Source organism: Salmo salar, chromosome 24, assembly GCF_965601325.2.
Source record: "Salmo salar chromosome 24, fSalSal1, whole genome shotgun sequence".
NCBI lineage: Eukaryota > Metazoa > Chordata > Actinopteri > Salmoniformes > Salmonidae > Salmo > Salmo salar.
Genome location: NC_138314.1, coordinates 26160274 through 26188145, shown reverse-complemented (window position 1 = coordinate 26188145; position 27872 = coordinate 26160274). Strand labels below are relative to the sequence as shown.

The window sequence follows — 27872 nt, the reverse complement described above, 5'->3', positions numbered from 1 at the left end:
AAGTGAGCTACTGGCAGCTAGTTGCAAGTATGTTACTGTTTATTTTACAATAACTTATACACAATAAGGTTGCCAGTTAAGCTGCCAGTGAGTTACTAGCAGTTATTGGCTATTAAGTTACTGTGACTTTTACAATAACTTACTGACAGCTGGTTTCCAATTCAGTAACACAAAATTCCCAACATTTTCTATTAAGTTACTGTGAGATACAGTAATCTTTTACGTGAGATGCTCAACATATCAATCAACCACTAAAACTGGCACAACACTTCCACTTACGGTTGGCACAAATACACCATGCCCTTTAATATGATAATGAGCCCATCCGTTACATTGCCCCACCTACATTTCAAAGTTCAGTAATGATTTTACCTTATATTCAAAATATATATATATATTTTTTACATTATGCTAGATTATCTGCATATGTACCCTAAAAGGAACCAACCAGTACCATGTGAGTTCCTATGTGCACTTCTGAAGGTACCTTATGTGTACCTTTGACATTTTGTACCCCAGGGAACAACACTGTACCCTAACAGTACCCTAATTTTGAGAGTGTGTGGATATAGGTTATTGGTAATAAAGATGTACCTGGTGGCACTGCTGAAACATTAATGCACTTCTGCCCAAAAGCTTGCAAGTTCAAATTCCCAAAGCATTCATGCACACTTAACATTAACTGTCCCTGAACACTGCAATTTTTATGTTCGTGTTGTCAGATAATCAGACAATTATTCACTTGATTCTGGGCAGCTTTTAGCAAAGTGCAGAACTGTATTCTTGCCATTAAATCTGTGGCCAATCTCTATCATGTCCACAGTATTTCTGTTACATGTATTTAAAAAATGTATTTTAATTACTCCTGAGTATTGTGTATGTTGTACTACACTGGGCTGAACTACACTCCAATGTATTTTGTAACGAGATACTTTCGAAAGCTCTAATTTATATTTTCTAAATGCATGATTGATCAGAGATCATTTACACTGATGATAGCCTGAGGCCGAAACGTTTATGTTTTGTTTTCACCTTTTATTTATGCACTTTCTTGCGCAATGATATATTCGTTGGGCACCATGATGTTTCAATAAACATCTTTATTTTGCATTCAAGCCTCAGTTTTGGATTCATTCCTTTTTTCGTCCAGTATTTTCAAAACCACCCAGTTTATAAATTGTAATAGCCAACTATATGAAAGCTCCTGGTAATTAGTATGATGACATGTGACCATATTGAAATATGCACTGACACAGAGGGTGAGGGTGGTAACTAATTAGGCCTGTTTATAAAATATAAAATAGTATCTGAGTAGATTGGTTTCTGGTTTGATAATGTATATAGGCCTAGTAAAATGGGATTAAACAGCAAACTGACCTTTTATGTGTTATGTTATGAATTTATTATAACAGAAATGTTTATCATTGGGAATTCCTCTAGGAAATTCCTAACATTAGAGATTAGGACAATCACGTGGGTTTTGCATTGTTTATACATGAACACCCGCTGTGAAATAATGGGGTCAGATCTAGACCACCCGTGTGTTCCCCTATTCATCTGCCAAAACATCTGCTCTAATTAACCCTGGTGCCATGTCTGTGAGGACTAGGAGAGGACGTTCTTGATGTAATATTATATCGTTGAAAAGCTTTATGAAACTTTGTAGACTCAAAGCGAAGGAAATACTCACATACGTCACACATAATGCTAAATAACAATGGCGTTATCATCCTCAACCAATCGATGTTTATTTGTAACAGGTTGCTGTTGACGTCAGCTAACGTGTGTCGCGCATTCCAGGGAGGAAAGGAGGTGGCGCAATCGGCCCCGCGCTCTGCTAGAGTGGGTATTTTGGATATTTTGCCGAAGCCTGAGGTTCTGCAAAATGCCTCCGGTGTAAAGTGGCCAACAATTATGGGGAGCCGGGACCCCGCCTCAACCGGGTGGACAGACCGACTGCTATTGAGAGTTCGTCAGGGCGGTTAATGTGGGGACAAAGCACACTGTGGACCGACAATCATTACATCCAAGATAGCCAGCAGCAGACAGCAAGAGGCTCGTCGTCAGCTCAGCTGCAGAGGAGGCGGCACTGTTTGCAGGATTAAAGCGAGAGCTTGGTGTGTACGGTTTAGGGGAGGTGGTCTTCCGAGTGTGAGGGAAATTTGAGTCAGACAGGTTAGCTATTTCTGTGATGTTTAATAACTGTAACATATATGCCTACCAAGGAACCCTATCTATGGAGATATTGTCGACACAGAGAGGATCCGGTCAGCCCGACCCAGTGACAGAGTGGGTTCAACCGGAATAAATCAATTGGGTAGGCTAATCTCTTCTTTTTTTTGTCCGTCGGGCGGCGATGTCAGCTTTCTGTCTCGACCTGCACACATCTAAGGCCGCGATTTCAGCACCACCCGAGCTGGACAGCGACTGCATGGAGCACCCGGTGGATCAGGGCAACAAAACCCCACAAGAAAAGGGAGGATTTCAGGGCCACTCGCTGCTACACACCGACTCTGGAGGCCTCGGGATGGCGTTGGAAGAGGAATTAGCCATGCTTACTGGGGAGCAGGACGACGAGGAGGAAGAGTTGCCCGAATTTGAGACGCCTGTAATTGGACAGAATACAGACTTGTTGTCGCTCTTCCGTCAAAAAGAGAAGGACTTGGTTTTAGCTGCTAAACTAGGCAAGGCTCTGCTAGAGCGTAACCAAGCCCTGACTAAGCAATATGAGCAAATGAACAAAGATCTTAACGATAAACTAGAGGTAAGTAGCTTTTACACTCACTGCCAAATACTGTATAATCACGATTCAGTCCTTCCAGATCTGTTTTTCAATTCAGTTGTTTGGCCATCCTTTTTGTCTCAGTAAATTCATGTGGAGTTAAGCAGTGTATGTAACCATATTCAACTGATTAGGACTGTCCTCCATTATTGTAGTGCTATTGAGCAGATGTCACATTGTAAACAGTTTTTTCAGACTGTCTACAATTTACAGCTAATCTCCATACAGTGTAATAACAGTATAATGCCTCTCTCATAAAAACACTTGGGCACAAAACACTGCTCTAACAGCAGACTGAGGTCACTCAATTCTCACAATTACTTTTTATTTATATGCTTTTACTGTCATTACCTGACACTGACAGGTAGCATTGACACAGCTGGAGGGGTGTTCACAACATCTTGGGGTGTCACTAAAGCCCTGAAACCCCATAGATGTCTGTTGCATTTGTTCACGCTGACAGCAGAGCTTTTGTTCATCACATCTGAAACCCCCCACTCCACTCAGCACATGGCCTGGAGTGGAACAACGACTAATCCCCTGTTAGTGTCCCATGGAGATGGCCTACTGTATCTACTGTAGGCTCCATCTGCTCAGGGCCCTGATCTCTAACAACACAGCACTACGCCATTACCCAGTGCACAGTATTCATCAAGACATTTCAAAGCTTTTTGGGGAAGATAACATTGTTCGTTATCCTTTTACAAACCGTGTTTTGCCAACCATGTTTTATTCCTGACACACCTCTTTGTTCGGGACTGATCACCCAACATGCTCTGGGCTACATCATGTGTGTAACCAACCATGCCACCCATCCCATCCCAACCCCCCATACCCTGACCCTCTGGTTCTCTCATATTATAAGTCCACACTCATATCCCCACCCCCTGCCTCAGCTTTATAAAGCTATGGATAGAAAAGAGCAGAAGCTTTGTGCTATCCTTTCACAATCCAATGTCTATTACTACTACTACTAGTCTCAGGCCTAACCTGGTCCCTCCAGTCCAGTAGCATCTCTAACCCCGTCCCTTGTCTCCCCTCACCCACAGCACCATGAGCAGGAGAAGCACGAGCTGCGGCGGCGGCTGGAGAGTAGGGAGGGGGAGTGGGGGGACCGCGTGGCGGAGCTGGAGATCGATGTCCAGCAGCTGCAAGGAGAGCTGGAGCGCCATCAGGTCCAGCTGAGAGAGGCCGACCGCGACAAGTCCACGGCTATGAGGGAGCTGTCAGAAGAGAACCACCGCCTGCTGGAGCAACTTAACCGGGTGAGTGGAGATAACTATCTGTCTGTGGACCTTTTTGTCTGTCTGTAGACCTGTCAATCGGTCTGTCTGTCTGTCTGTGGACCACTGGGCCTCAACACTGGATGTCTCAGTCTGCCGTGTTCATTTCTAGAGAGGGTACAACTATCTTCTCATATGGAATGCATACATGCACATACATGGACTGCTTCAATCTCTTTCCCCATGTCTCAATCTCTCTCAATCTCTCTCTATCTCTCTCTCTCTCTCTCTTTCTCTCTCATACAGATCAGCATATGCTAAGTCATCGAAAGTGGAACGTTCACCTCTTAAATGCTGAATCATGTAGAATGATTTAGGCTGCATAATACTTATGCAACTCTCCTATCCATATTGATCAGTAACTACAGGCTGTTAAAACAGATTTGATGTTTTAGGTAACAAAATGTTTTGATAACCTACATGATTGATGGGATAAGAACAGAAAAAAACTGAGAAAGAATGATAGGATGACAGGGAGAGTGGAGGTGGTAAATGTTCAATCAGAACACATCCACTTTGTAAAGGGTTATGGACATGTGTCAGGAGAAGCTTTCATTGATTGGACTCCATGGACAGGCTGGATTGATGGAGGTGAGCAACAGTGCTGTAGGTAATACTGTTGATTAGACTCCACCAAGAAGCTGGTTGACTACAGCCCGAAGTCAAATCACTCAAACCTAACTAAAGTGGGAGGCATTGCCCTGACAACCTGACTAGCAGAGTGGTCAATTCCTTTTAGGCCTAAATCCCAATGGGAAACTAATGGAAACACCGGCCAGGAAGGTAGTAGACAGCTCTTCTACCAACTTGAGTCGAGCTGCAGCAAAAAAATCACATGAATATCTGGAAAAACAATTTTTTCCTAATGGACATTCATTCCAGGACAGAAACACCCAATGTTTCCATTCATTCCATATCCTCTACATCAACAGACTGTTAGAAATGATTTTACTGCTGCTCATTTTACCAATAGCATACCAGACTGAGGCTGATAGGCACGGCGTTACATAGCTGTTTCTAAACGAGACTAGCTTTCCAGTGACGTGAGGGACAGGGATAGGCTTTTGTGCAAGTTGAAGGTATATATTGATACCTTTAATCTGGGTATGTTAAGGCTGTTACATGGAGAAAGCTGTGTGTTGACTTCAGTCAGAGGGACAGTCATTTTAGTAGCCGGAGGAGCTTCAGATGTGGAGATAGGCGGGTGTTGCCTGCTGATGTGCTCTGGTGACACCAGTGACAGTGTTGTGGGTGTGGGTGACAATGCCTGTGGTGCGGTGCTGTCTGTCCTGGGAATAGATGTGAGCTGCAGTCAGGCAGATGCTGCTTCCTTCCACAGCCCAGCAGGGAGAGAGCTAGCTAGCGGTCAATGGCTGTTTTTAGCCCTCCTGACCAGGGCTGCTGCTGGCTGTGTGCTGTTACAGATGCAGAGACAGCAGCAGCACCGCTGGGTTATACAGACCCGCTGCTTCGCCTCTCATTTCCATCTCTGATCAGATTAAATGTCATCCACCATCAGTCTCTGACCAATGAGGGGGCTTTGAACTGGTCTGTTGCTATGGATCCCGCTAGGTACGTAATTAAGTTGCAGTTCATTTAAAAGCAGCCTTGGTTAATATGAAATCGGTGTAGATGGGGGGGGGGGGGTAATTTATGAGTGCTAATAGAGAGTATTGATCAGGCTTCTGTGATTCACTGCTGTCAGATGCCAGAGAGACCTCCTATGTAATAAAATGAATGAAGTCAGCCATGGTAATCTCTCTGTTACTAAGCAATGGCCTGCTTACTCCACAGCTCTGAGAACACATCCTCCTAGGGAACCCACACCAGACTCTGACAAACCTCCCAGTAGTAGAGCCACCAGAGAAGCGCTAAATCATCTGCTCTCCCTCTGTCTTTCCCCATCATTTCCCCTTGTACTGCACCAGCCTTATTAGGATTACAGTCTGTCTGTCTGTCTGTCTTTCCCCATCATTTCCCCTTGTACTGCACCAGCCTTATTAGGATTACAGTAGGTCTGTCTGTCTGTCTTTCCCCATCATTTCCCCTTGTACTGCACCAGCCTTATTAGGATTACAGTAGGTCTGTCTGTCTTTCCCCATCATTTCCCCTTGTACTGCACCAGCCTTATTAGGATTACAGTCTGTCTGTCTGTCTGTCTGTCTGTCTTTCCCCATCATTTCCCCTTGTACTGCACCAGCCTTATTAGGATTACAGTAGGTCTGTCTGTCTGTCTCCCCATCATTTCCCCTTGTACTGCACCAGCCTTATTAGGATTACAGTCTGTCTGTCTGTCTGTCTGTCTGTCTGTCTGTCTGTCTGTCTGTCTGTCTGTCTGTCTGTCTGTCTGTCTGTCTGTCTGTCTGTCTGTCTGTCTGTCTTTCCCCATTATTTCCCCTTGTACTGCACCAGCCTTATTAGGATTACAGTCTGTCTGTCTGTCTGTCTGTCTTTCCGCATGTATGTCTGCCCTCTGTACTGCACCAGCCTGTATGTAGGATCTGTCTGTCTGTCTGTCTGTCTGTCTGTCTGTCTGTCTGTCTGTCTGTCTGTCTGTCTGTCTGTCTGTCTGTCTGTCTGTCTGTCTGTCTGTCTGTCTGTCTGTCTGTCTGTCTGTCTGTCTGTCTGTCTGTCTTTCCCCATAATTTCCCCTTGTACTGCAACAGCCTTATTAGGATTACAGTCTGTCTGTCTGTCTGTCTGTCTGTCTGTCTGTCTGTCTGTCTGTCTGTCTGTCTGTCTGTCTGTCTGTCTGTCTGTCTGTCTGTCTGTCTGTCTGTCTGTCTGTCTGTCTCTGTCTGTCTGTCTGTCTGTCTGTCTGTCTGTCTGTCTGTCTGTCTTTCCCATCATTTCCCCTTGTACTGCAACAGCCTTACTAGGATTACAGTAGGTTTGTCTGTCTGTGAGCGCGTAGTCCTATCCGAAGACATGGATTAGGAGATGTTTTGGCTTTGTAATGACATATTCTTTGTAGCAGCATTAGTAGAGACAAGGATGCTGACTGTTTTATCTACAGACAGACCATTTAGTCTGGCAAGGCTCACTACAAAACAAGCAATAAATTCATTTCCAGGGTTCTTTAAGATCTGTTCTTTATGATCTATTCTTTAAGATCTATTCTTTAAGATCTATTCTTTAAGATCTATTCTTTTAGATCTATTCTTTAAGATCTATTCTTTTAGATCTATTCTTTTAGATCTATTCTTTAATATATATTCTTTAATATCTATTCTTTAAGATCTATTCTTTTAGATCTATTCTTTAATATCTATTCTTTTAGATCTATTCTTTTAGATCTATTCTTTAAGATCTATTCTTTTAGATCTATTCTTTTAGATCTATTCTTTTAGATCTATTCTTTTAGATCTATTCTTTAATATATATTCTTTAATATCTATTCTTTAAGATCTATTCTTTTAGATCTATTCTTTATGATCTATTCTTTTAGATCTATTCTTTTAGATCTATTCTTTAATATCTATTCTTTTAGATCTATTCTTTATGATCTATTCTTTTAGATCTATTCTTTTAGATCTATTCTTTTAGATCTATTCTTTTAGATCTATTCTTTAATATCTATTCTTTAAGATCTATTCTTTAACGTAAGCTCCATTCTAACCGGGCCACTCTGGACACATTCACTGGGGACCAGACTCAGACACATGACAGGAGTGCCACATGTGTCCACTGTATTCCAGTCTAAAATAAGGCACCCCCCTGTGAAGGAGTGACAGAAATAAGTGGTAATCTGTTGCAGGCTGCAGTCATGACAGTGGAGAGCCTGGAGAATGGCTAGAATCCTATCATGTGTCTGACAGCTCTTCCAATGGCCATTCTCAAAACAAAGCTTTGAAGATTACACTCACAATAACAATGCACTTTCATAATAACAGATTAGAGGGAGGAACCAATCGTCTGCTGGAACCAAGTGTCTGATTGGATGCAGCAGGAATGACCTTGGTGTGGTGGAGCTGGCCACAGGAAGTGATGTAAAACGCAGTGTGTAAGATGCGGCACTGAATGGATTAGGTGATAATCCTCTGTAATAGCCTTTTTTTATGCATTCAATCAGTAGCCAGAACAACAACACTACTCCATACTGCACTCACAGCTAATTAAACACGGTCACCCTGTCTGTGTGTGAGCACTGTCTGTGTGTGAGCCATTGCCCCTCATGTAAAGGGACAGTGCAAACTTGCCACTAATACACTAGGACACAGGAGCCATTCTCGATGAGCTAGACTTAAGTCTATGAGAGGCACACATGTCACTAACATATTCAACAATATTCAGCCACATACTGTAGAGACACAGACACTTACTACTCATACAGACTCAAAGAAGCACAGACATAAAAACACACCTAAACCCAGTGGTGTCTGCTGGTCTGGTAGGCTTGGCTGGCCTGGGGTGTGAGGTTGGCCAATCCCCTGAGGCCTAATCTGATCAGAGTGAACCAGCGAGGAAGGAACATTTCTCTAATTGCATTACAGCACACATTTAGAAAGGGGTAGACCTGACTCCAGCACAAATGCCTACATGTTTTAGGCTATAACCCTGATCAAATCAAAACCCCAAATCTCTGGCTACGCCAAGATGATCAGACATCCATAGCACCTCCAGTGACCTTATTGGAGCTGCTTGTTTTAAGGCCAGTGTGTAGATGGGAGTAATAATGTGTTGTGTGGTTACCAAGACCCCCTTAAGGCCTTGTGTTAGGTCTATGTGTATGTGTACACTGAAGCTCTGCATTACACTATGATAAACTCATAGACCTCAACTAACTGTAATGAGCTGACTTTGTATTACCATGGGCCATGGGTAATACTCTGCTGTGCTCTGCGATTCTCCATGGCTACTTACCACCGTATAAAACACCTAGGTGAATAACACACACCATGTGTTCAACACAGACACTGGGCATCTTTCCAGGCCATCAGTTGTGATGAAGAACAGAAACATCAGGTCTAGAATGGATCCTAAGGCTGCGAAGGGACAGAGGACACCTGCTGCTGCTCCCTGCCTGCTGCTACTGCTCCCTGCCCGCTGCTACTGCTCCCTGCCTGCTGCTACTGCTCCCTACCTGCTGCTACTGCTCCCTGCCTGCTGCTACTGCTACTGCTCCCTGCCTGCTGCTACTGCTACTGCTCCCTGCCTGCTTCTACTGCTCCCTGCCTGCTGCTACTTCTCCCTACCTGCTGCTACTGCTCCCTGCCTGCTGCTACTGCTCCCTACCTGCTTCTACTGCTCCCGGCCTGCTGCTGCTGCTCCCTGCCTGCTGCTGCTGCTCCCTGCCTGCTTCTACTGCTCCCTGCTGCTCCCTGCCTGCTGCTACTGCTCCCTGCCTGCTGCTACTGCTCCCTTCTGCTCCCTGCCTGCTGCTACTGCTCCCTGCTGCTCTCTGCTTCTCCCTGCTGCCACTGCTCCCTGCTGCTCCCTGCCTGCTGCTGCTGCTCCCTGCCTGCTGCTACTGCTGCTCCCTGCCTGCTGCTACTGCTACTGCTCCCTGCCTGCTGCTACTGCTCCCTGCCTGCTGCTACTGCTGCTCCCTGCCTGCTGCCATCAGTGGTGCTGACATTCAGAGCTTCATTGATAACGTTAAACTGTGTTACTTTTATTTAATTAGGCAAGTCAGTAAAGAACAAATTCTTATTTACAATGACGGCCTACGCCGGCCAAACCCGGATAACGGCGGGCCAATTGTGCACTGCCCTATGGGACTCCCAATCACAGCCGGTTGTGATACAGCCTGGATTCAAACCAGGGTGTCTGTAGTGACGCCTCTAGCACTGAGAGGCAGTGCCTTAGACCGCTGCGCCACTCGGGAAACTGGAAGACTGACTTATATGTATTGTTTTAGTGCATGGCATGACTTGCATCATGTAGATCCATAAACTAATACACTGTGTGCTATGACTAAAGAAAATGCCAGGAACATGGCCACCTAGTTACACAGCTCCATAAATCCTGTCTCTCTCTCGCTGGTTGCTATGACAACCCGGGTGTCATATGTGAGATTTCATGTGTTACCATGGGAATGTGCTCTCTGCGGCACTGTGTGTTGTACAGCCAACCCAATGTCAGGTTGTAACACAGATCCACCTGACAGGTACACACATGGACTTGCAAGTCATCTTCAACCATATGTGTATAATAGCTTGTTCTGTACAGTATGTTCTGCATCCTGAGGAGAGGGCAGGCAGAGACAGAGGGAACAGATAAGCCATTGGAAATCACTGATTTAATTACCGATATTAAAAATGAAGAGGATACAAGTGGTAAATCCCTTAAGGATCTGCCTACCCCCTCTCCATTCCACACTCATAGGTGTAAGCAATAACATTAGACTGGAAACCACAGAAACTCTGCTATGTTCTTGTATTAAAGACGCTATGGATTAGGCCTTTATGTAGGGAAGATATTGTTCCTCTCCTAACAAAGACTGCTGTAAATTAAAGGGTTTTGAGAATGTTGTGATTATCCCTTTGAAAGATCATGGCTTGGCACAAGGTCAATGTTCCCTCAAAGCTGTGCGCGTGCGCCACCTCCTCCAGGACTGCGGCGCAGAAGAAATACCATGCCGCGCAGAGACGTAAGAGATTGAACTTCACTGAGACGCCCCATTAGTTTGCATTATATAGATCATCGTTTTTTCTGTGATCGAATCAACATTATATCAGCCCCCTTTCAATGCAACAAACCAAACCAAATCTAACTTTGCAAGTGTGAGTTTGTGACGTTGTTGTATGCAGAGCCAACGCGCAACGGAGTAGAATTATGTTGGTGGTATTTTAATCACCAGCGAGTGAATGCGTTTTTCAGATCAGAGCGCATAGCCGCGCGTGTGCACATTTGTTGATATTCTTTGCTAGTTAGCGAGTTATTAGCCCAGTTATAGGTAAGTATAGGCCAGCAATGGGGACATACTGCTTCCTACAAGAGCACAAAACGTGTAGTCTACATTTCAAGCTGTCTTTGAAAAGCCTGTCAGGTAAAATGCTTATGTCATAATTAAAGGTGCGGTGTTGAATTTTGAGACAAGCTTGAATATGCAAATAAGCCAATAGGCAGAGGGGTAACCTACATTGTCTAATTCTCTGTATGGTAATAATAATTCATTTTATTTTGTAAAGTGGGTTCTTGCATCATACAACACAATACAATGACATTTACAGTCACCTGTTTGGCCTATGACCAAGTAAAAAATCATGAATTAATGTCAAACCCTTCATAATGTAAAACCGTTTTTAAAAGTCTCATGCAATGTAGGCCTGCATTGAACACCAGGCTACTGTAGGCTATATCATAGAAATCAAAAGCTATTTCCATGTGAAAATGTTATGGGATTTGCTCCATTGGTTTTGTTGGTAGACCTACATTATTCTCCAATAGCCACAATAGCCTATTGGCTTCTGTCTAAAACTGTAAGGGTACAGCCTCAGTGTTCACTGTAAACGTGCGCCGGAAGTTGGCCAAAATTCTCACAATGTTCAAGTTTCTGCTCACAAGACCAAACATTTGCTCAGTGCCCCAGGAAATTAGAGGGAACATTGCACAAGTAGTACCTTTGTGTCCTGACTCTGGAGAAAGAATTAGCATTTATGCTTGTCTCTCAGCATATTGAGCCCTAGTTTTTGGCCTGGATTCTGTTGCAGTAGTCCAATTTCCCCCATGTACTGATAATGCTTGATCTGGGATCTGAGGACTTTATGCCCAGATTAAGGGGAATATCAGTACATCTGGCAACACAGTGAAATATCCTGTTTTTCCTCTGATCTCAATCTGTCAGGCGCAGTGTGACACTTGAGTCAAAGGTCACATTCCCACTGTGACTGGGCTCTGCATAGAACTCCACTGAGGAGACCGATACATCGGCCAGTTTAGCAGAGATGAAGAGCTGTGTGCATTTTCCTGGCCTGGTTAGGAGAATGTGAAGCACATTCAGAATGGCAGAGTAGAGCAGCTGTGTCTGAATGTCTAAGAATACATCAAACTAATTATGATTCTGCATTTGGTATAGGCTATATCATTCCTCCCATGCATCACTGGGGACAACAAGGTGCCATTATGAAAAAGGGGTACATAGAAGTAGAAGACTGTAGGCTCTCTAGTCTCACCTCGGCCTTTTGTTATTTTTGTAAGCATAGTGCACTGACCAAACAGTGTTATGACACAGCACAGATTTGAGTTTTCAGGTTGTTCTTCCCTTAGTCTCCCACACAGAATACATAACAATTCCAAGCCCTCTCTGAGTTACTTAAGGACACAAGTGCATTCAAGTGTGAATGGAACACACTCATTTCTCCTCACCTATAAAAGCTTTCCAAAAAGCATGGTGTAGTGCAGATTTATGAGTATAAGCCTTGTATTATTACACAATATGCTGTGCTAGTTCCACGAATCACCACAGACGCCCAGTGGGGAAACCATAAATCTCACCTAAATCTCTAACTCACTTACAGTAGACTGTAGTAGAAAAGCCAACTCTGTTTTGGACTCAGACAGACAGACAGATGGGTGGAGAGCTCTGTCCAATTACATTATACCTGTAGGTCTAAAACAAGGACAGAGCATTAGAGAGCGGCTGTGTTTGGTAACTTCCTGTTCTTACCTGTCCCATGCAGTCACTACTCACGAAGGCGTCACCAGTCACCACGGTGGCCAACAATTCAACCGCTGACTGAAAGATCCTATAAACATCGGACTGCCACCTAGAGGCAAACATATCAAACATCTGCCACGGATATAGAGTATCAGTAGCAAACAGATGTAGAGGTATGATTCCACCTGGTTGTTATTTGTCAGAGCTGGTATACAGCTGACCTTTGATTGTTTGTTTGATCGGAGGGTGGCAGGTAACCTAGCTGTTAAGAGCGTTGGGCCAGTAACAGAAAGGTTGCTGGTTTGAATCTCTGAGGCAACTAGGTGACAAATCTGTCAATGTGCCCATGAGCAAGCCACTTAAACCTAATTGCTCATGTAAGTCACTCTGGATAAATGACTCTGCTAAATGACTGAAATGTAAATGATTGTTGACAGGAATCAGCCCGTTGGATTAATGTTTTGTGGAATTTCTAATGAAGACAGAGATCTATTAGATATCAAAGTGTCATGATAATGGGGGAATACTGTAGTCAGAGGTGTACAGACCGTATATCACATCTCTATATTCTCAGTAAGCCAGGGCTTTATCTATCTTGACATCGACCTGTTAAGTTAAATTTGCCTCCAGTGAATAAATCAATAATTGCTTTGTTATATGGCAATTATATTTCTCCTCAGTGCAGAGGCTGGAGAGAAGTAAGTGAAGGGTATCAAGGATTCCACCATCTGTTGCCATTGCAGTGATGATGATCATTAGAGTCTGGGCTGCCTGAGTGCAGCCTCACTTATGCTAATAAGGTTCTGTTGGTCTGGCTTTGTGATCTGCACGCGGCTGGTAGGCAGTGAGTGAGTTGTTGATCAGAACAGTCCAATGAGCTCGGCCGGGGAAGGGGGCAGTAGGGACCAAGCTCTAAATGGATGTTAAAGATTGAGTTACTCAAACCTGTGCTTTTACAGGAACAGTTGGATATCAGTTACAGCTGGATACCAGTTACAGCTGGATACCAGTTACAGCTGCATGCCAGTTACAGGAACACTGTGGTGACTCAGAGGTAACAGTGTGTCAAATCAAATACCACTCCAAGCATTACCGTGTTGGATACTGACTCAGAACGTTTCTCAACATGGTACAATGTGAAGTATGTGAGTGGCGTGAGGATGTGTTGTTGTGAGAGTTCTGAGCTGTTCTGAATTAGGACTTTACAACCCTACCGTTATGCACCTTGTATTACATGTGGAAGATGTTCATATTTGTCATCTGGTAATGCCTTTCTTAATTGCCCTTGAGGCAAGTTGTATTGAATGTATGAATAACATGTTATACAATTATTTGTTAATGTATTTGTGCTCACGCTCTCTGTCTGGGGTGTGTTTGTGTGTCTCCAGGCAACAGATGTGGAGAGGCAGCTGTCCACTCAGGTCCACTCGTTACGGGATGACTTCAGAGAGAAGAGCATCTCTACCAACCAGCACATGACTCGACTAGAGAGCCTACAGGCTGAGGTGAGACTAGAGAGCCTACAGGCCGAGGTGAGACTAGAGAGCCTACAGGCCGAGGTGAGACTAGAGAGCCTACAGGCCGAGGTGAGACTAGAGAGCCTACAGGCAGAGGTGAGACTAGAGAGCCTACAGGCCGAGGTGAGACGAGAGAGCCTACAGGCCGAGGCGAGACTAGAGAGCCTACAGGCCGAGGCGAGACTAGAGAGCCTACAGGCCGAGGCGAGACTAGAGAGCCTACAGGCCGAGGCGAGACTAGAGAGCCTACAGGCCGAGGTGAGACTAGAGAGCCTACAGGCTGAGGTGAGACTAGAGAGCCTACAGGTTGAGGCGAGACTAGAGAGCCTACAGGCCGAGGTGAGACTAGAGAGCCTACAGGCCGAGGTGAGACTAGAGAGCCTACAGGCAGAGGTGAGACTAGAGAGCCTACAGGCCGAGGTGAGACTAGAGAGCCTACAGGCTGAGGAGAGACTAGAGAGCCTACAGGCCGAGGTGAGACTAGAGAGCCTACAGGCCGAGGTGAGACTAGAGAGCCTACAGGCAGAGGTGAGACTAGAGAGCCTACAGGCCGAGGTGAGACTAGAGAGCCTACAGGTTGAGGCGAGACTAGAGAGCCTACAGGCCGAGGTGAGACTAGAGAGCCTACAGGCCGAGGTGAGACTAGAGAGCCTACAGGCCGAGGTGAGACTAGAGAGCCTACAGGCAGAGGTGAGACTAGAGAGCCTACAGGCCGAGGTGAGACGAGAGAGCCTACAGGCCGAGGCGAGACTAGAGAGCCTACAGGCCGAGGCGAGACTAGAGAGCCTACAGGCCGAGGCGAGACTAGAGAGCCTACAGGCCGAGGTGAGACTAGAGAGCCTACAGGTTGAGGCGAGACTAGAGAGCCTACAGGCCGAGGTGAGACTAGAGAGCCTACAGGCTGAGGTGAGACTAGAGAGCCTACAGGCTGAGGCGAGACTAGAGAGCCTTCAGGCTGAGGCGAGACTAGAGAGCCTACAGGCTGAGGCGAGACTAGAGAGCCTACAGGCTGAGGCGAGACTAGAGAGCCTACAGGCTGAGGCGAGACTAGAGAGCCTACAGGCTGAGGAGAGCCTACAGGCTGAGGAGAGCCTACAGGCCGAGGTGAGACTAGAGAGCCTACAGGTTGAGGCGAGACTAGAGAGCCTACAGGCCGAGGTGAGACTAGAGAGCCTACAGGTTGAGGTGAGACTAGAGAGCCTACAGGTTGAGGCGAGACTAGAGAGCCTACAGGCCGAGGTGAGACTAGAGAGCCTACAGGTTGAGGCGAGACTAGAGAGCCTACAGGCCGAGGTGAGACTAGAGCGCCTACAGGCCGAGGTGAGACTAGAGAGCCAACAGGCCGAGGTGAGACTAGAGAGCCTACAGGCCGAGGTGAGACTAGAGAGCCAACAGGCCGAGGTGAGACTAGAGAGCCTACAGGTTGAGGTGAGACTAGAGAGCCTACAGGCCGAGGTGAGACTAGAGAGCCTACAGGCCGAGGTGAGACTAGAGAGCCAACAGGCCGAGGTGAGACTAGAGAGCCTACAGGTTGAGGTGAGACTAGAGAGCCTACAGGTTGAGGTGAGACTAGAGAGCCAACAGGCTGAGGTGAGACTAGAGAGCCTTCAGGCCGAGGTGAGACTAGAGAGCCTACAGGCCGAGGCGAGACTAGAGAGCCTACAGGCCGAGGCGAGACTAGAGAGCCTACAGGTTGAGGTGAGACTAGAGAGCCTACAGGCCGAGGTGAGACTAGAGAGTCTACAGGTTGAGGTGAGACTAGAGAGCCTACAGGCCCGAGGTGAGACTAGAGAGCCTACAGGCCGAGGTGAGACTAGAGAGCCAACAGGCTGAGGTGAGACTAGAGAGCCAACAGGCTGAGGTGAGACTAGAGAGTCTACAGGCAGAGGTGAGACTAGAGAGCCAACAGGCCGAGGTGAGACTAGAGAGCCTACAGGCCGAGGTGAGACTAGAGAGCCTACAGGTTGAGGCGAGACTAGAGAGCCAACAGGCTGAGGTGAGACTAGAGAGCCTACAGGTTGAGGTGAGACTAGAGAGCCTACAGGTTGAGGCGAGACTAGAGAGCCAACAGGCTGAGGTGAGACTAGAGAGTCTACAGGCAGAGGTGAGACTAGAGAGCCTACAGGTTGAGGCGAGACTAGAGAGCCAACAGGCTGAGGTGAGACTAGAGAGCCTACAGGCCGAGGTGAGACTAGAGAGCCAACAGGCTGAGGTGAGACTAGAGAGCCAACAGGCTGAGGTGAGACTAGAGAGTCTACAGGCAGAGGTGAGACTAGAGAGCCAACAGGCCGAGGTGAGACTAGAGAGCCTACAGGCCGAGGTGAGACTAGAGAGCCTACAGGTTGATGCGAGACTAGAGAGCCAACAGGCTGAGGTGAGACTAGAGAGCCTACAGGTTGAGGTGAGACTAGAGAGCCTACAGGTTGAGGCGAGACTAGAGAACCAACAGGCTGAGGTGAGACTAGAGAGCCTACAGGCCGAGGTGAGACTAGAGAGCCTACAGGCCGAGGTGAGACTAGAGAGCCAACAGGCTGAGGTGAGACTAGAGAGCCAACAGGCTGAGGTGAGACTAGAGAGCCTACAGGCAGAGGTGAGACTAGAGAGCCAACAGGCCGAGGTGAGACTAGAGAGCCTACAGGCCGAGGTGAGACTAGAGAGCCTACAGGTTGAGGCGAGACTAGAGAGCCAACAGGCCGAGGTGAGACTAGAGAGCCTACAGGTTGAGGTGAGACTAGAGAGCCTACAGGTTGAGGCGAGACTAGAGAGCCAACAGGCCGAGGTGAGACTAGAGAGCCTACAGGCTGAGGTGAGACTAGAGAGCCAACAGGCTGAGGTGAGACTAGAGAGCCAACAGGCTGAGGTGAGACTAGAGAGCCTACAGGTCGAGGTGAGACTAGAGAGCCTACAGGCCGAGGCGAGACTAGAGAGCCTACAGGCCGAGGTGAGACTAGAGAGCCTACAGGTCGAGGTGAGACTAGAGAGCCTACAGGCTGAGGTGAGACTAGAGAGCCTACAGGCTGAGGTGAGACTAGAGAGCCAACAGGTTGAGGTGAGACTAGAGAGCCTACAGGTTGAGGTGAGACTAGAGAGCCAACAGGCCGAGGTAAGACTAGAGAGCCTACAGGCTGAGGTGAGACTAGAGAGCCTACAGGTTGAGGTGAGACTAGAGAGCCTACAGGTTGAGGTGAGACTAGAGAGCCAACAGGCCGAGGTGAGACTAGAGAGCCTACAGGCCGAGGCGAGACTAGAGCGCCTACAAGCCGAGGTGAGACTAGAGAGTCTACAGGCCGAGGTGAGACTAGAGAGCCTACAGGTTGAGGTGAGACTAGAGAGCCAACAGGTTGAGGTGAGACTAGAGAGCCTACAGGTTGAGGCGAGACTAGAGAGCCAACAGGCCCGAGGTGAGACTAGAGAGCCTACAGGCTGAGGTGAGACTAGAGAGCCTACAGGTTGAGGCGAGACTAGAGAGCCTACAGGCCGAGGTGAGACTAGAGAGCCTACAGGTTGAGGCGAGACTAGAGAGCCTACAGGTTGAGGCGAGACTAGAGAGCCTACAGGCCGAGGTGAGACTAGAGAGCCTACAGGTTGAGGCGAGACTAGAGAGCCTAATAAAGGCTAAAAGAAATAAGTTAACAAATATTGCCCTGTCAGTTTTTCCTCCTTTTCTATCAATCATTCAATTTCTCCCTGTTCCCCTCCTCTAATACCGTGACTGACTCCTTCCTCTTGACTGGAGCAGCAAGGGCTAGAAGTGAGTGGTTATATTGGTTTGTCTGCATGCTGCATGTCGCATGTGTGTACATGTCCCACTGTACTGCTATGGAGAATGAGATACTGTATGTTTCTGTCTGTGAAACATTTATCAGGAGAATACACAGTAATATCAGTCATGTGTAATGTCAGCCATCTAGCTTAGGGTCATAGAATGATAACATTACAGATATATTATACCTCTCAGCCTCCTCTTTAAAAGTAGGTCTTATTGGAGAGGAGTAACCCTTACTGCAGAGTGAAAAAGCTACCGCTCTATATTTAGCTCAGATATACTGCAGTGTCTGGATGTTCCCAGGGTTGCAACGGGTTTTCTTCATTTAAAGTGACAAGGATGGATATGTTACAGTCCAGCTAAACAGAAAATCACAGCAATGTCAACCAAAATATCTGAAGGGCACACGAAGAACATGAATCTACAAAGAAGTCCACATGGTGGCAAAGAAGTCCACATACTGCACTGTAAAGTAGGTTACCAGATGTAGGCCAAAGCATGGATGGGGGATAACGAGAAAGTGGATTAAGCTGCTCAGGCTGCCACCAGACATATTACAAACAACTCTCCTTGTATCGCTAGAAATGTGCAGTGTTTGTGCAATGTTAGCCTTCAGTCCGAGGCCACTTTATAGACTGATGAAGGAATAAACTGTTATCGGGTCCATTTGGACTATCAGCTTACCACGGAGACATTCCTGTAAATGAGGGTGGCAGAAACCTCCTACGCCTATGCTAGGCAACAAACATTTTTGGACCAGGGGGAGTACTTTAATCTTCTGGAACATTTGAACTCCTCAGAGTCAGTCAGGAGAGAAACAGATTTATAGAGGCTAACACTGAGTGCAGATAGCTACCGAAACAAAACAACATCTTCACTGTCCTAGGTTCCCATAGCACAATGTGTAACTTGGCTATTGGGGTTGTGTATCTTGTCAGATTAAGATGCTGTCGGAGCGTAAGAGAGAGCTGGAGCGTCGGGTTAACGCTGTGCTAGAGGAAAACGAGCTACTTCAGAACACTGTTGACAACCTGAGGGAAAGAACGCTAGTGCTGGAGAAACATCACCACGAGAAGGACTTACAGGTACGATCTCTGTCGCTCTTTGTACAGTGCCATAATATTCCTGTATTATGTGTGAATATGGGTTTATAGACATGTTCTGTAGGTGTGTGTGTCTGAGTGTGTCATGTTGATCTGTATGGTATCAGTGCTCTGTGTTGACCACTGTGTTGACCACTGTGTTGACCACTGTGTTGACCACTGTGTTGTCTACTGTTTGTTGTCCACTGTATTGCTGTGTGTGTCCAGTTACGGCAGAGCCAGCTGGAGCTCCAGGAGGTCCGGGTGTCCCACAGACATCTGAGTGCCCGATTTGAGGAGCTCACAGAGGAGAGAAGTCTACAAGGCCTCAGCCCACACCCTGCCAGCCTACTCTGTGAGATAGAACAGAGCATGGAGCAAGAGGAGCAGGAACAGGAGAGGGAGCAGGTACACGCATGCACACGCACACACGCACATGCACTCACACACATCCTGCTTTGTGAGATAGAGTGGCATACAGAGAGTCCTAGATATCATATCAGGGATTCATAGTGTATTATAAACCGTCTTTGCTAAGCTGCTCTCCCTCTCTGTCTCTAGCTTCGTCTCCAGCTGTGGGAGGCCTACTGCCAGGTGCGCTCGCTCGTCTCCCACCTGCGGGGGAACGACATCACAGACTCAGCCCTGTCCACAGACTCCTCCATGGACGAGTCCTCAGAGACATACTCAGCCAAGGACATTCCCATGGGGAGCCTGCATGCCAGTCTACTGGAACTACGCAGACTCACACAGAACCTGCTAGACGGCAACGAGTCCACGGTACTGACCGTCACACACAGATATACATTGTAGAATAATAGTGAAGACATCAAAACTATGAAATAACACATTTTATATTTTATATTTTTCAAAGTAGCCACCCTTTGACTTGATGACAGCTTTGCACACTCTTGGCATTCTCTCAACCAGCTTCATGAGGTAGTGGAATGCATTTCAATTAACAGGTGTGCCTTGTTAAAAGTTTATTTGTGGAATTTATTTCCTTTTTAATGCGTTTGAGCCAATCAGTTGTGTTGTGACAAGGTAGGGGGGTGTACAGGGGGTATATAGACCTATTTGGTAAAAGACCAAGTCCATATTATGGCAAGAACAGCTCAAATTAGCAAAGAGAAATGACAGTCCATCATTACTTTAAGACATGAAGGTCAGTCAATTGGCAATTAACTGCACCTCAGATTGCTCCTCACAGAGTTCAAGTAACAGACATCTCAACATCTACTGTGCAGAGGAGACTGCATGAATCAGACCTTCATGGTCGAATTGCTGCAAAGAAACCACCACTAATGGACACCAATAATAATAAGAGATTTGCTTGGGCCAAGAAACATGAGCAATGGACATTAGACTAGTGGAAATCTGTCCTTTGGTCTGATGAGTACAAATTTGAGATTATTGGTTCCAACCGCCAAGTCTTTGTGAGACGCAGAGTAGGTGAACGGATGATCTCTGCATGTGTGGTTCCCACTGTGAAGCATGGAGGGGATTGCTGGTGATATATTTAAAATTTAAGGCACACTTAACCAGCATGGCTACCACAGCATTCTGCAGCGATACACCAACCCAATCTGGTTTGCGCTTAGTGGGACTATCATTTGTTTTTCAACAGGACAATGACCCAAAACACACCTCCAGGCTGTTTAAGGGCTATTTGACCAAGAAGGAGAGTGATTGAGTGCTGCATCAGATGACCTGGCCTCCACAATCACTTGACCTTAACCCAATTGTGATGGTTTGGGATGAGTTGGACTGCAGAGTGAAGGAAAAGCAGCCAACAAGTGCTCAGCATATGTGGGAACTCCTTCAAGACTGTTGGAAAAGCATTCCAGGTGACTACCTCATGAAGCTGGTTGTGAGAATGCAAAGCTGTCATCAAGGCAAAGGGTGGCTACTTTGAAGAATCTAAAATATATTTTTATTTGTTTAACACTTTTTTGGTTACTATATGATTCCATATATGTTATTTCATAGTTTTGATGTCTTAACTATTATTAATGTAGAAAATAGTCAAAATAAAGAAAAACCCTTGAATGAATAGGTGTTCTAAAATGTTTGACCAGTAGTGTATATATATATATATATATATATATATATATATATATATATATATATATATATGTGTATATCCATTGATCCCTGAAGAATATAACTTATATAACTTATAAGCCTCATGAGCTTAGTTCAACTGTCACACTCCATGAGAACACAAAATATAAGATTGTTTTTCTCCAGTCTTTGTAAACATTGTAAATGTAAACAAACACTGTATAGCCTCATAACATGGTTAAAACAATGAGTAGGTGTGTTCAAACTTTGACTGGTACTGTACATATGAAAATACTGACCAGATATACTATACAGATATTTAGTTCCTTCATGCATCCAATAAAGAGTGTGCGATATTCAGTACACACTCAAAACAACTCCAAATGAATTGAGTTGAGTTTGACCTGAATTCACAATATAATGAGTCTATGTGTGTTGTTGTGGTTGTGTGTGAGCAGGGTTCTCGCCGTAGTGACGAGGAGGCTCTTGACGACCAGGTCAGAAAGCTTGGGGAAGAGCTGAGAGGAGTGAGAGAGATGTACGAAGCAGAGCAGGACAGAACACAGAGCAGCCAAGAAGAGGTTCTACAACTCCATAATCAGGTACTACTGCACACAGAGCTTTATCATCGCTGTTGTTCTCCAACAAGATCACTTCAACACAGCCTTGTTATTCAAGCAAGACACAGATGGGATTTCTTACTCACAAGGTTGACAATGTGTCTGATGAGTGTCTCCTATGTCATTCCTCCCCTGTCCTGAAGATGGCGATGCTCTCTGTGGAGATGTGCTCTGTACAGGAGGAGAGTGAGCGTATGAGGGCCATGTCTGAAGCACGAGACCCCAGTGAACAGCTCCAAAGTGCTATACGAGACCGAGATGACGCTATTTCCAAGTAAGACCATAAAACATAGCACATTTTTGGGGCACAACTACATTGCATGTTTGTCCTGTATGTAATAGGCTAGCATATAACAACAATGAGTTGTTTTACTGTCATCTCCTGAATAAGCAGGCCAGTCATAAGCTCTCATTCAGAGCATAGAAACTAGAGAGGTGTTGTCTGTCTCTAAGCTGTGTGTCTGTCTGCCTAACAGGAAGAAAGCGGTGGAGATGGAGCTGGCCAAGTGTAAGATAGATATCATGTCTCTGAACAGCCAGCTCCTGGACGCCATCCAGCAGAAGCTGAACCTATCACAGCAGCTGGAGGCCTGGCAGGTGGGTCAGAGGTCAGGGTTCATCAGGGGGCACACTAGACCACTCATAGTATGAGTTATTTCATTAGAATTTTGGGATTATTTAAAACACAATTCAGCCACACATGTGGATACATTGTATTTAAAATAATGGAGGATAACACAATAAAGTTGAACAACTTATTTCCATTGTAGTCCGCTGACTTATTTCCATTGTTGTCCTCTGGTTGTTACTGAATGGACTGTCAAACTGAATGGACTGTCAAACTGAATGGACTGTCAAACTGAATGGACTGTCAAACTGATATAATAACAGATACCATATGAATGTGTATCTGACAGCTCATATGTGTACGAATGACAAAACGTATGAATGATTACGTTCACACAGGAATTATCATTCTTAATGTGTACTGTATTTATTCATTAAATAAGAGTATACTAGTGGACTGAAATTTACAGTTGTAGGTTTAGGTGAAAATGTGTGTATGGTGATCTTTTCCCCACCACATCCTGTCCTCTCCTCTAACTTACCACTATCCAAAGCGTGTGTATGTGTTAACATGTACGATACTGTACATACCCTGAGTGTCTGAAGTACTAATTCACTCCTCAATGAGTTTCAACCTTGGGTTTTCATTGAACATACTGCAAACAATTAAGCAAGTAGGGCTAGTAGCTATCTAACTAAATTGAGGACTCAGTGTATTACTTTCCCTTCCCTCCCTCCCTCACCCGTAACTAGCAGCTCTTTCCTCTCTCTTTCCCTGGCTGCAGTTTGCCTCCTCAGGGCTCTTTACTGTGTGGCTCTTGTGGTTTCTGATCTAGTGGCCTTTCTCAGCTTCCGTACCACCCTTTCTCCCCTGTGGTACCCCCCCTTCTGCATTAGAGGTGAGGTGTGCCATCTCACCCTGGTTCTGTCCTGTGCGACTCTTCCATGCCACGCTGAGCCATTCCATGCCATGGCCTGCTGACTCAACAGAAATGCGCTCACCCATTCTAAGCCATTTGATCACCCAAAACCACCCACTTCCATGCCAATCTGTCACACCATCCTCCTGCCTCCTGTTTCTCTTCTCTAAAACCCCCTGTGCTCTTTAACATCCCCTCACATTCATTTTACCTATCTATCACTACTGTGCTCACCCTCTCTCTCTGTCACTCATTCATTCTGTCTTTCTCTCTCTTAGGATGATATGCACAGTATGATTGATCAGCAGCTTATGGAAAAGCACCAGGAGGAGTGGAGGGTGACCCCCTACACCCTCGCTGGGCCCTCTGGGGGTCGCGGGGGCCCCTCCGGCCAGTCCTCCAGACGAGCCGGTCGTCTCTCCGATGGAGACAAGAGGCTCTTTTCCTTCTTCAAAAAGAACTGAGTGCCTCTGGACTGGCCCGAGTGAACACGAGAGAAAAGATCAAGAAAAAGAGATGGAGAAAGAGTAAAGGTAAAGCTAAAGACAAAGGGTAGTGATGCAGACTGTCAGACGGGGGGCTAAAGAGGTTCAGCGGTCAATTGCACTTTATCTGTCCCATCATGCCCTTCCTTACAGACCCTTATAGAATGAATGAGTAGCACTGTAAGACACCTCCAGAGGCCTTGGCTACAATCCCATAAACACCCATTGGGCTTACATGAACAGGGTTACATATATTACCTCCAAAGAGGTCAGTTCCCCAGTAGTGCCTCCCAGCGTCTTTACCCCACTGCCAAAACTCCAGACTGGGATTGTATGCATACAGTAGGGCTGACTCCTGTGTGCTGTCACAGGCCAAGGAATCTGGGGAGAGGGTGTTCAATATGGGACTCACCAAGGCCTTGGAGTGGAGAGATTGGGACGGTGGGGCAGGGATCTGGGTAAGGGCGAGAAGGAGAAGGACCAGCCTCTGGGTGTGAAGCAGCATTGTTACAGCTAACTCAGACATGTTCTCAGGTTTATTCATGTGTTCAGGGATTTACAAAGAGGCCTTATTCCCAATCAATACAGTCCAATAGATGGATTTCATTCAATTGGTATGCACTTCACAATTATGATCATGCCAATGCATTGGTTAATATAGCTAAAGGTAGCTCTAACACAACACACCAAAATCACACAACTTTTGCATTCACAAAAATAAGACAGAAGTGTAAATGTCCAGATCAAGCCACAGTAAATCCATAAACATATCACTTGTCTTTATGTATATCGATCATAAGTTTACCTCAGATCATACTCAATACTGACTGAGCAACCATGGCATGACAAAGTGACACTTACATTTACCAAGCACTGAATGTATGAAAACCAGTCAGAGAGTATGGGTCTATCTCAGGTCCATGGACATTTCTACACAGGCCTCTTGTCAGTCTCTGACATCTAAATAAACCTCTAGACAGCTGTCGTTAGTTGCAGCCTCTATCCAGGTGGACTTCTACAGTTCGAATGTCACGTTTAGCATACATTTCACATATAAAGAATGATAAGAAAACTGTATTTTCAAACATTGTCTGTACAATGGCCAAGTATCTTCCTCCAAACTGACCAAATCCTCACAACTGTTTACATTAGTCTAGGTTGAGAAAGGGGAAGTCAAAACGGTCTCTCAATACGTCTGCAGTGCCTAACTTTGGCAAGTCAAAGGCATCCATATTGTGCTATAGTTAACTGTCAAATGACCATTCATTGGAACACAAAGTAACCTACTCAGTCAGCTACCACCAATCGAGTTCCACAGGAAAACCTATTGACAGGGCCTACAGAGTGCTTTAGTTATAGTCTCACAGTAATATAGACAGTCTACTGCCATTCCCTTTGGTTCAAAGCTTATGATAGTGGACACTTTATTTCCTAGCTTTTGGGCTTTCATTCAGGCCAGTCATAGAGAATCTGTGACTCCATATTTGTAGAGTGTGTGTAGATAAATGTGATGCATCTGAAGCCTCATGGCGCGTTTTAGCATGAGACTGGCACGGTCCTCTGACCTCTGTGTGTGTATTGGAAGTCATATCTAAAGCACCTGAGCAAACCTATGCAGATGTCTTCTCGCCATCTCAATTGGTTAGGTTGTTGATTAGGATAAACCCAAAGAATGGTTATTTTAAAGAGTTGAGAGTAGGTTGGGATGAAATCAATAGATTTATAAAGGCATAAAATGAAAATGTACTCTTTCTTTTTAGAATGATACTTTCATTGTCCCTGTAGTTTTGTTTTGTGTTTTGAGTGTTTACATACAAATTGGGATCTCTGTGGAAAGGGAGAGGAGGGGTGAAGATTGGAGAGTCTAAGTTCTTCATGTGACTGTTCAGTTCTGTCCAAGCAATAAGTAATTCTAACTTTCACGCAAATCACAGAATGTTGTTGAAGTTAGAGTTATGCTCTTGTATCACAAGTTTGGATTCTGTGAGTCAGTCGACCAATGTTTGAATCAAGTGTTCACCAGCCAGGCAACAAAAACAAAGTCATTACCAGTTTGCTTCTAACGGGGGTTCTGGGTAGTACTGACATTTTCTACAAAGTAGGATTTGCTTCCATAGCCTTCACTCCAGCCCACAGTTACACTCTTAGATAAAAGGGTTCCAAAAGGGTTCTTCGGCTGTCCCCTTTTGGTTCCAGGTAGAACCCTTTTGGGTTCCATGTTGAACCATTTTCACAGAGGGTTTGACATGGAACCCAACAGTGTTCTACAAAGCGTTCACCTACGGGGACAGCCAATAACCCTTTAAGGTTCTAGATAGAACCTTTTTTTCCTAAGAGTGTAAAGGAACGAGTTCTGCCTATTTGTCTGTAGTCTAAGCAGCTGTGTTGTTGTATTGATCTGAGGGAATGGTTAAGGGTCTAACACCAGTAGCTGGTCAGCTTGGAAAGGCACTAACTGGCGACATTATTATATTGGACAGGAAGCCAACCACACACAGCTAGACTGCAGCCTCAGAACGGAGTGATGAGAAGTATATTCTGCAGGCCAAGCTAGAGGTTGGTTGAACATGGAGGGAGCATTTACCTATATTACGAACGAGATCAAACAACACTTACCATGACCAGAATGTTAGTTCTCATATCCTTGTCTTCTTCTTGAACTCAGCCTCGTCTCAGCCTCATGGCCTGTTGGCACCAGGTGTTCCTGGACATGGCCTCTGGTCTAAAAGTTTGGCCATTCTGTTCATTCAGGGGGTTAGGGGGGGTCGGTTCAAGAGCTCTGGCCTGTAATTTACATCCATGTATTTGTTTATTCAGTTTAATGTTGTTTACTCTTCATGTATATGTTATGTCCAAAATTACTGTCAATTGTATTGTTTCCATTTTCCATTTGAAAAATCTTTTTAAAGCCTGTCTCCTGTCCTCAATTTTATTAACCGTTAACCATCCTGGATGCTGAAGGAAGAGATGTTCTCTTGCGTTGAGTGTTTGTGTGTGTGTTTGTGCATGTTTTGGAAAAAGCAGACATTCCATGGTGTGTCATCTGCTTGTCCTTATGGGCCCTGTTCTTTGGCATTTCACTTGGTCTCAGTGTGTGTGTGTGTGTGTGTGTGTGTGTGTGTGTGTGTGTGTGTGTGTGTGTGTGTGTGTTGTGTGTGTGTGTGTGTGTGTGTGTGTGTGTGTGTGTGTGTGTGTGTGTGTGTGTGTGTGTGTGTGTGTGTGTGTGTGTGTGTGTGTGTGTGTGTGTGTGTGTGTGTGTGTGTGTGTGTGTGTGTGTGTGGTGTGTGTGTGTGTGTGTGTGTGTGTGTGTGTCCTTTTACAATCACCAATGAAAAACATTGTTTGGGTTTCCAAATGCCTGGAACCTTCGAAATAGGTAACTGACCATGAATTTGGGCAATCTGTGGAAGGTCTTGGTATACATTATTTTTGCATCAGTACCCCCATTTCCCCCCTGACCCACCACTATAGACATATGGTAAGAAACATAGCTTCATGTCAACCTCATTAGTGGACAATCATCAATAATTACATTTTTGCAATTTATCCTTCATAAATTAATGTGGTACTGAACTTAACCAGGTCCCCCTCTCTCTCCTGACACATTCAATATTTTCCTGTAATGGTAAGGGACCATATACCCTGCCCCAGTCAATTCAATATGGATAATGCATGCTGTCATGACACTGAAAGGCAATATCCCAGAACACAAGTGAACTTAGTATCAATGACATTCAGTTTGAAATGTTAAGTGAGAATGAACAAAAGATAAATTACATAAAGCTATATGACTTGACACAGGTTACATATGTGTAAGTGTGGATGTACACTACAGTTCAAAAGTTTGGGGTCACTTAGAAATGTCCTTGTTTTTGAAAGAAAAGCACATTTTTTGTCTATTAAAATAACATACAATTGATCATAAATACATTGTAGACATTGTTAATGTTGTAAATGACTATTGTAGCTGGAAATGGCTGATTTTTAAGGGAATATCCACATAGGCGTACAGAGGCCCATCATCAGCAACCATCACTCCTGTGTTCCAACGGCATGTTGTGTTAGCTAATCCAAGTATATCATTTTAAAAGGCTAATTGATCATTAGAAAACCCTTTTGCAATTATGTTAGCACAGCTGAAAACTGTTGTCCTGATTTAAAGAAGCAATAAAACTGTCCTTCTT

General features: G+C 45.3%; 1 protein-coding gene across 1 annotated transcript; it reads left to right on the top strand.

Moving 5' to 3' along the window:
* Window positions 1-1613: 1613 nt before the first annotated feature.
* LOC106585479 (BICD family-like cargo adapter 1) lies at window positions 1614-26977 on the top strand. The gene is made up of 10 exons (XM_014171732.3): window positions 1614-2764; window positions 3832-4047; window positions 14056-14172; window positions 18889-19035; window positions 19261-19440; window positions 19594-19812; window positions 21555-21698; window positions 21860-21990; window positions 22193-22313; window positions 23482-26977. The coding sequence occupies exons 1-10, from the start codon at window positions 2357-2359 to the stop codon at window positions 23665-23667; spliced, it is 1869 nt and encodes a 622-aa protein (XP_014027207.1). The 5' UTR covers window positions 1614-2356; the 3' UTR covers window positions 23668-26977.
* The last annotated feature ends 895 nt before the right edge of the window (window positions 26978-27872 follow it).

What these genes read in the sequence shown, in the direction of transcription:
- LOC106585479 (XM_014171732.3), top strand. Translation starts at nt 2,357, where the DNA reads ATGTCAGCTTTCTGTCTCGACCTGCACACATCTAAGGCCGCGATTTCA. An exon ending in TAGAGAGCCTACAGGCTGAG is followed by an intron (nt 14,173 to 18,888) that starts GTGAGACTAGAG and finishes GTATCTTGTCAG; the next exon opens with ATTAAGATGCTGTCGGAGCG. An exon ending in CGAGATGACGCTATTTCCAA is followed by an intron (nt 21,991 to 22,192) that starts GTAAGACCATAA and finishes TCTGCCTAACAG; the next exon opens with GAAGAAAGCGGTGGAGATGG.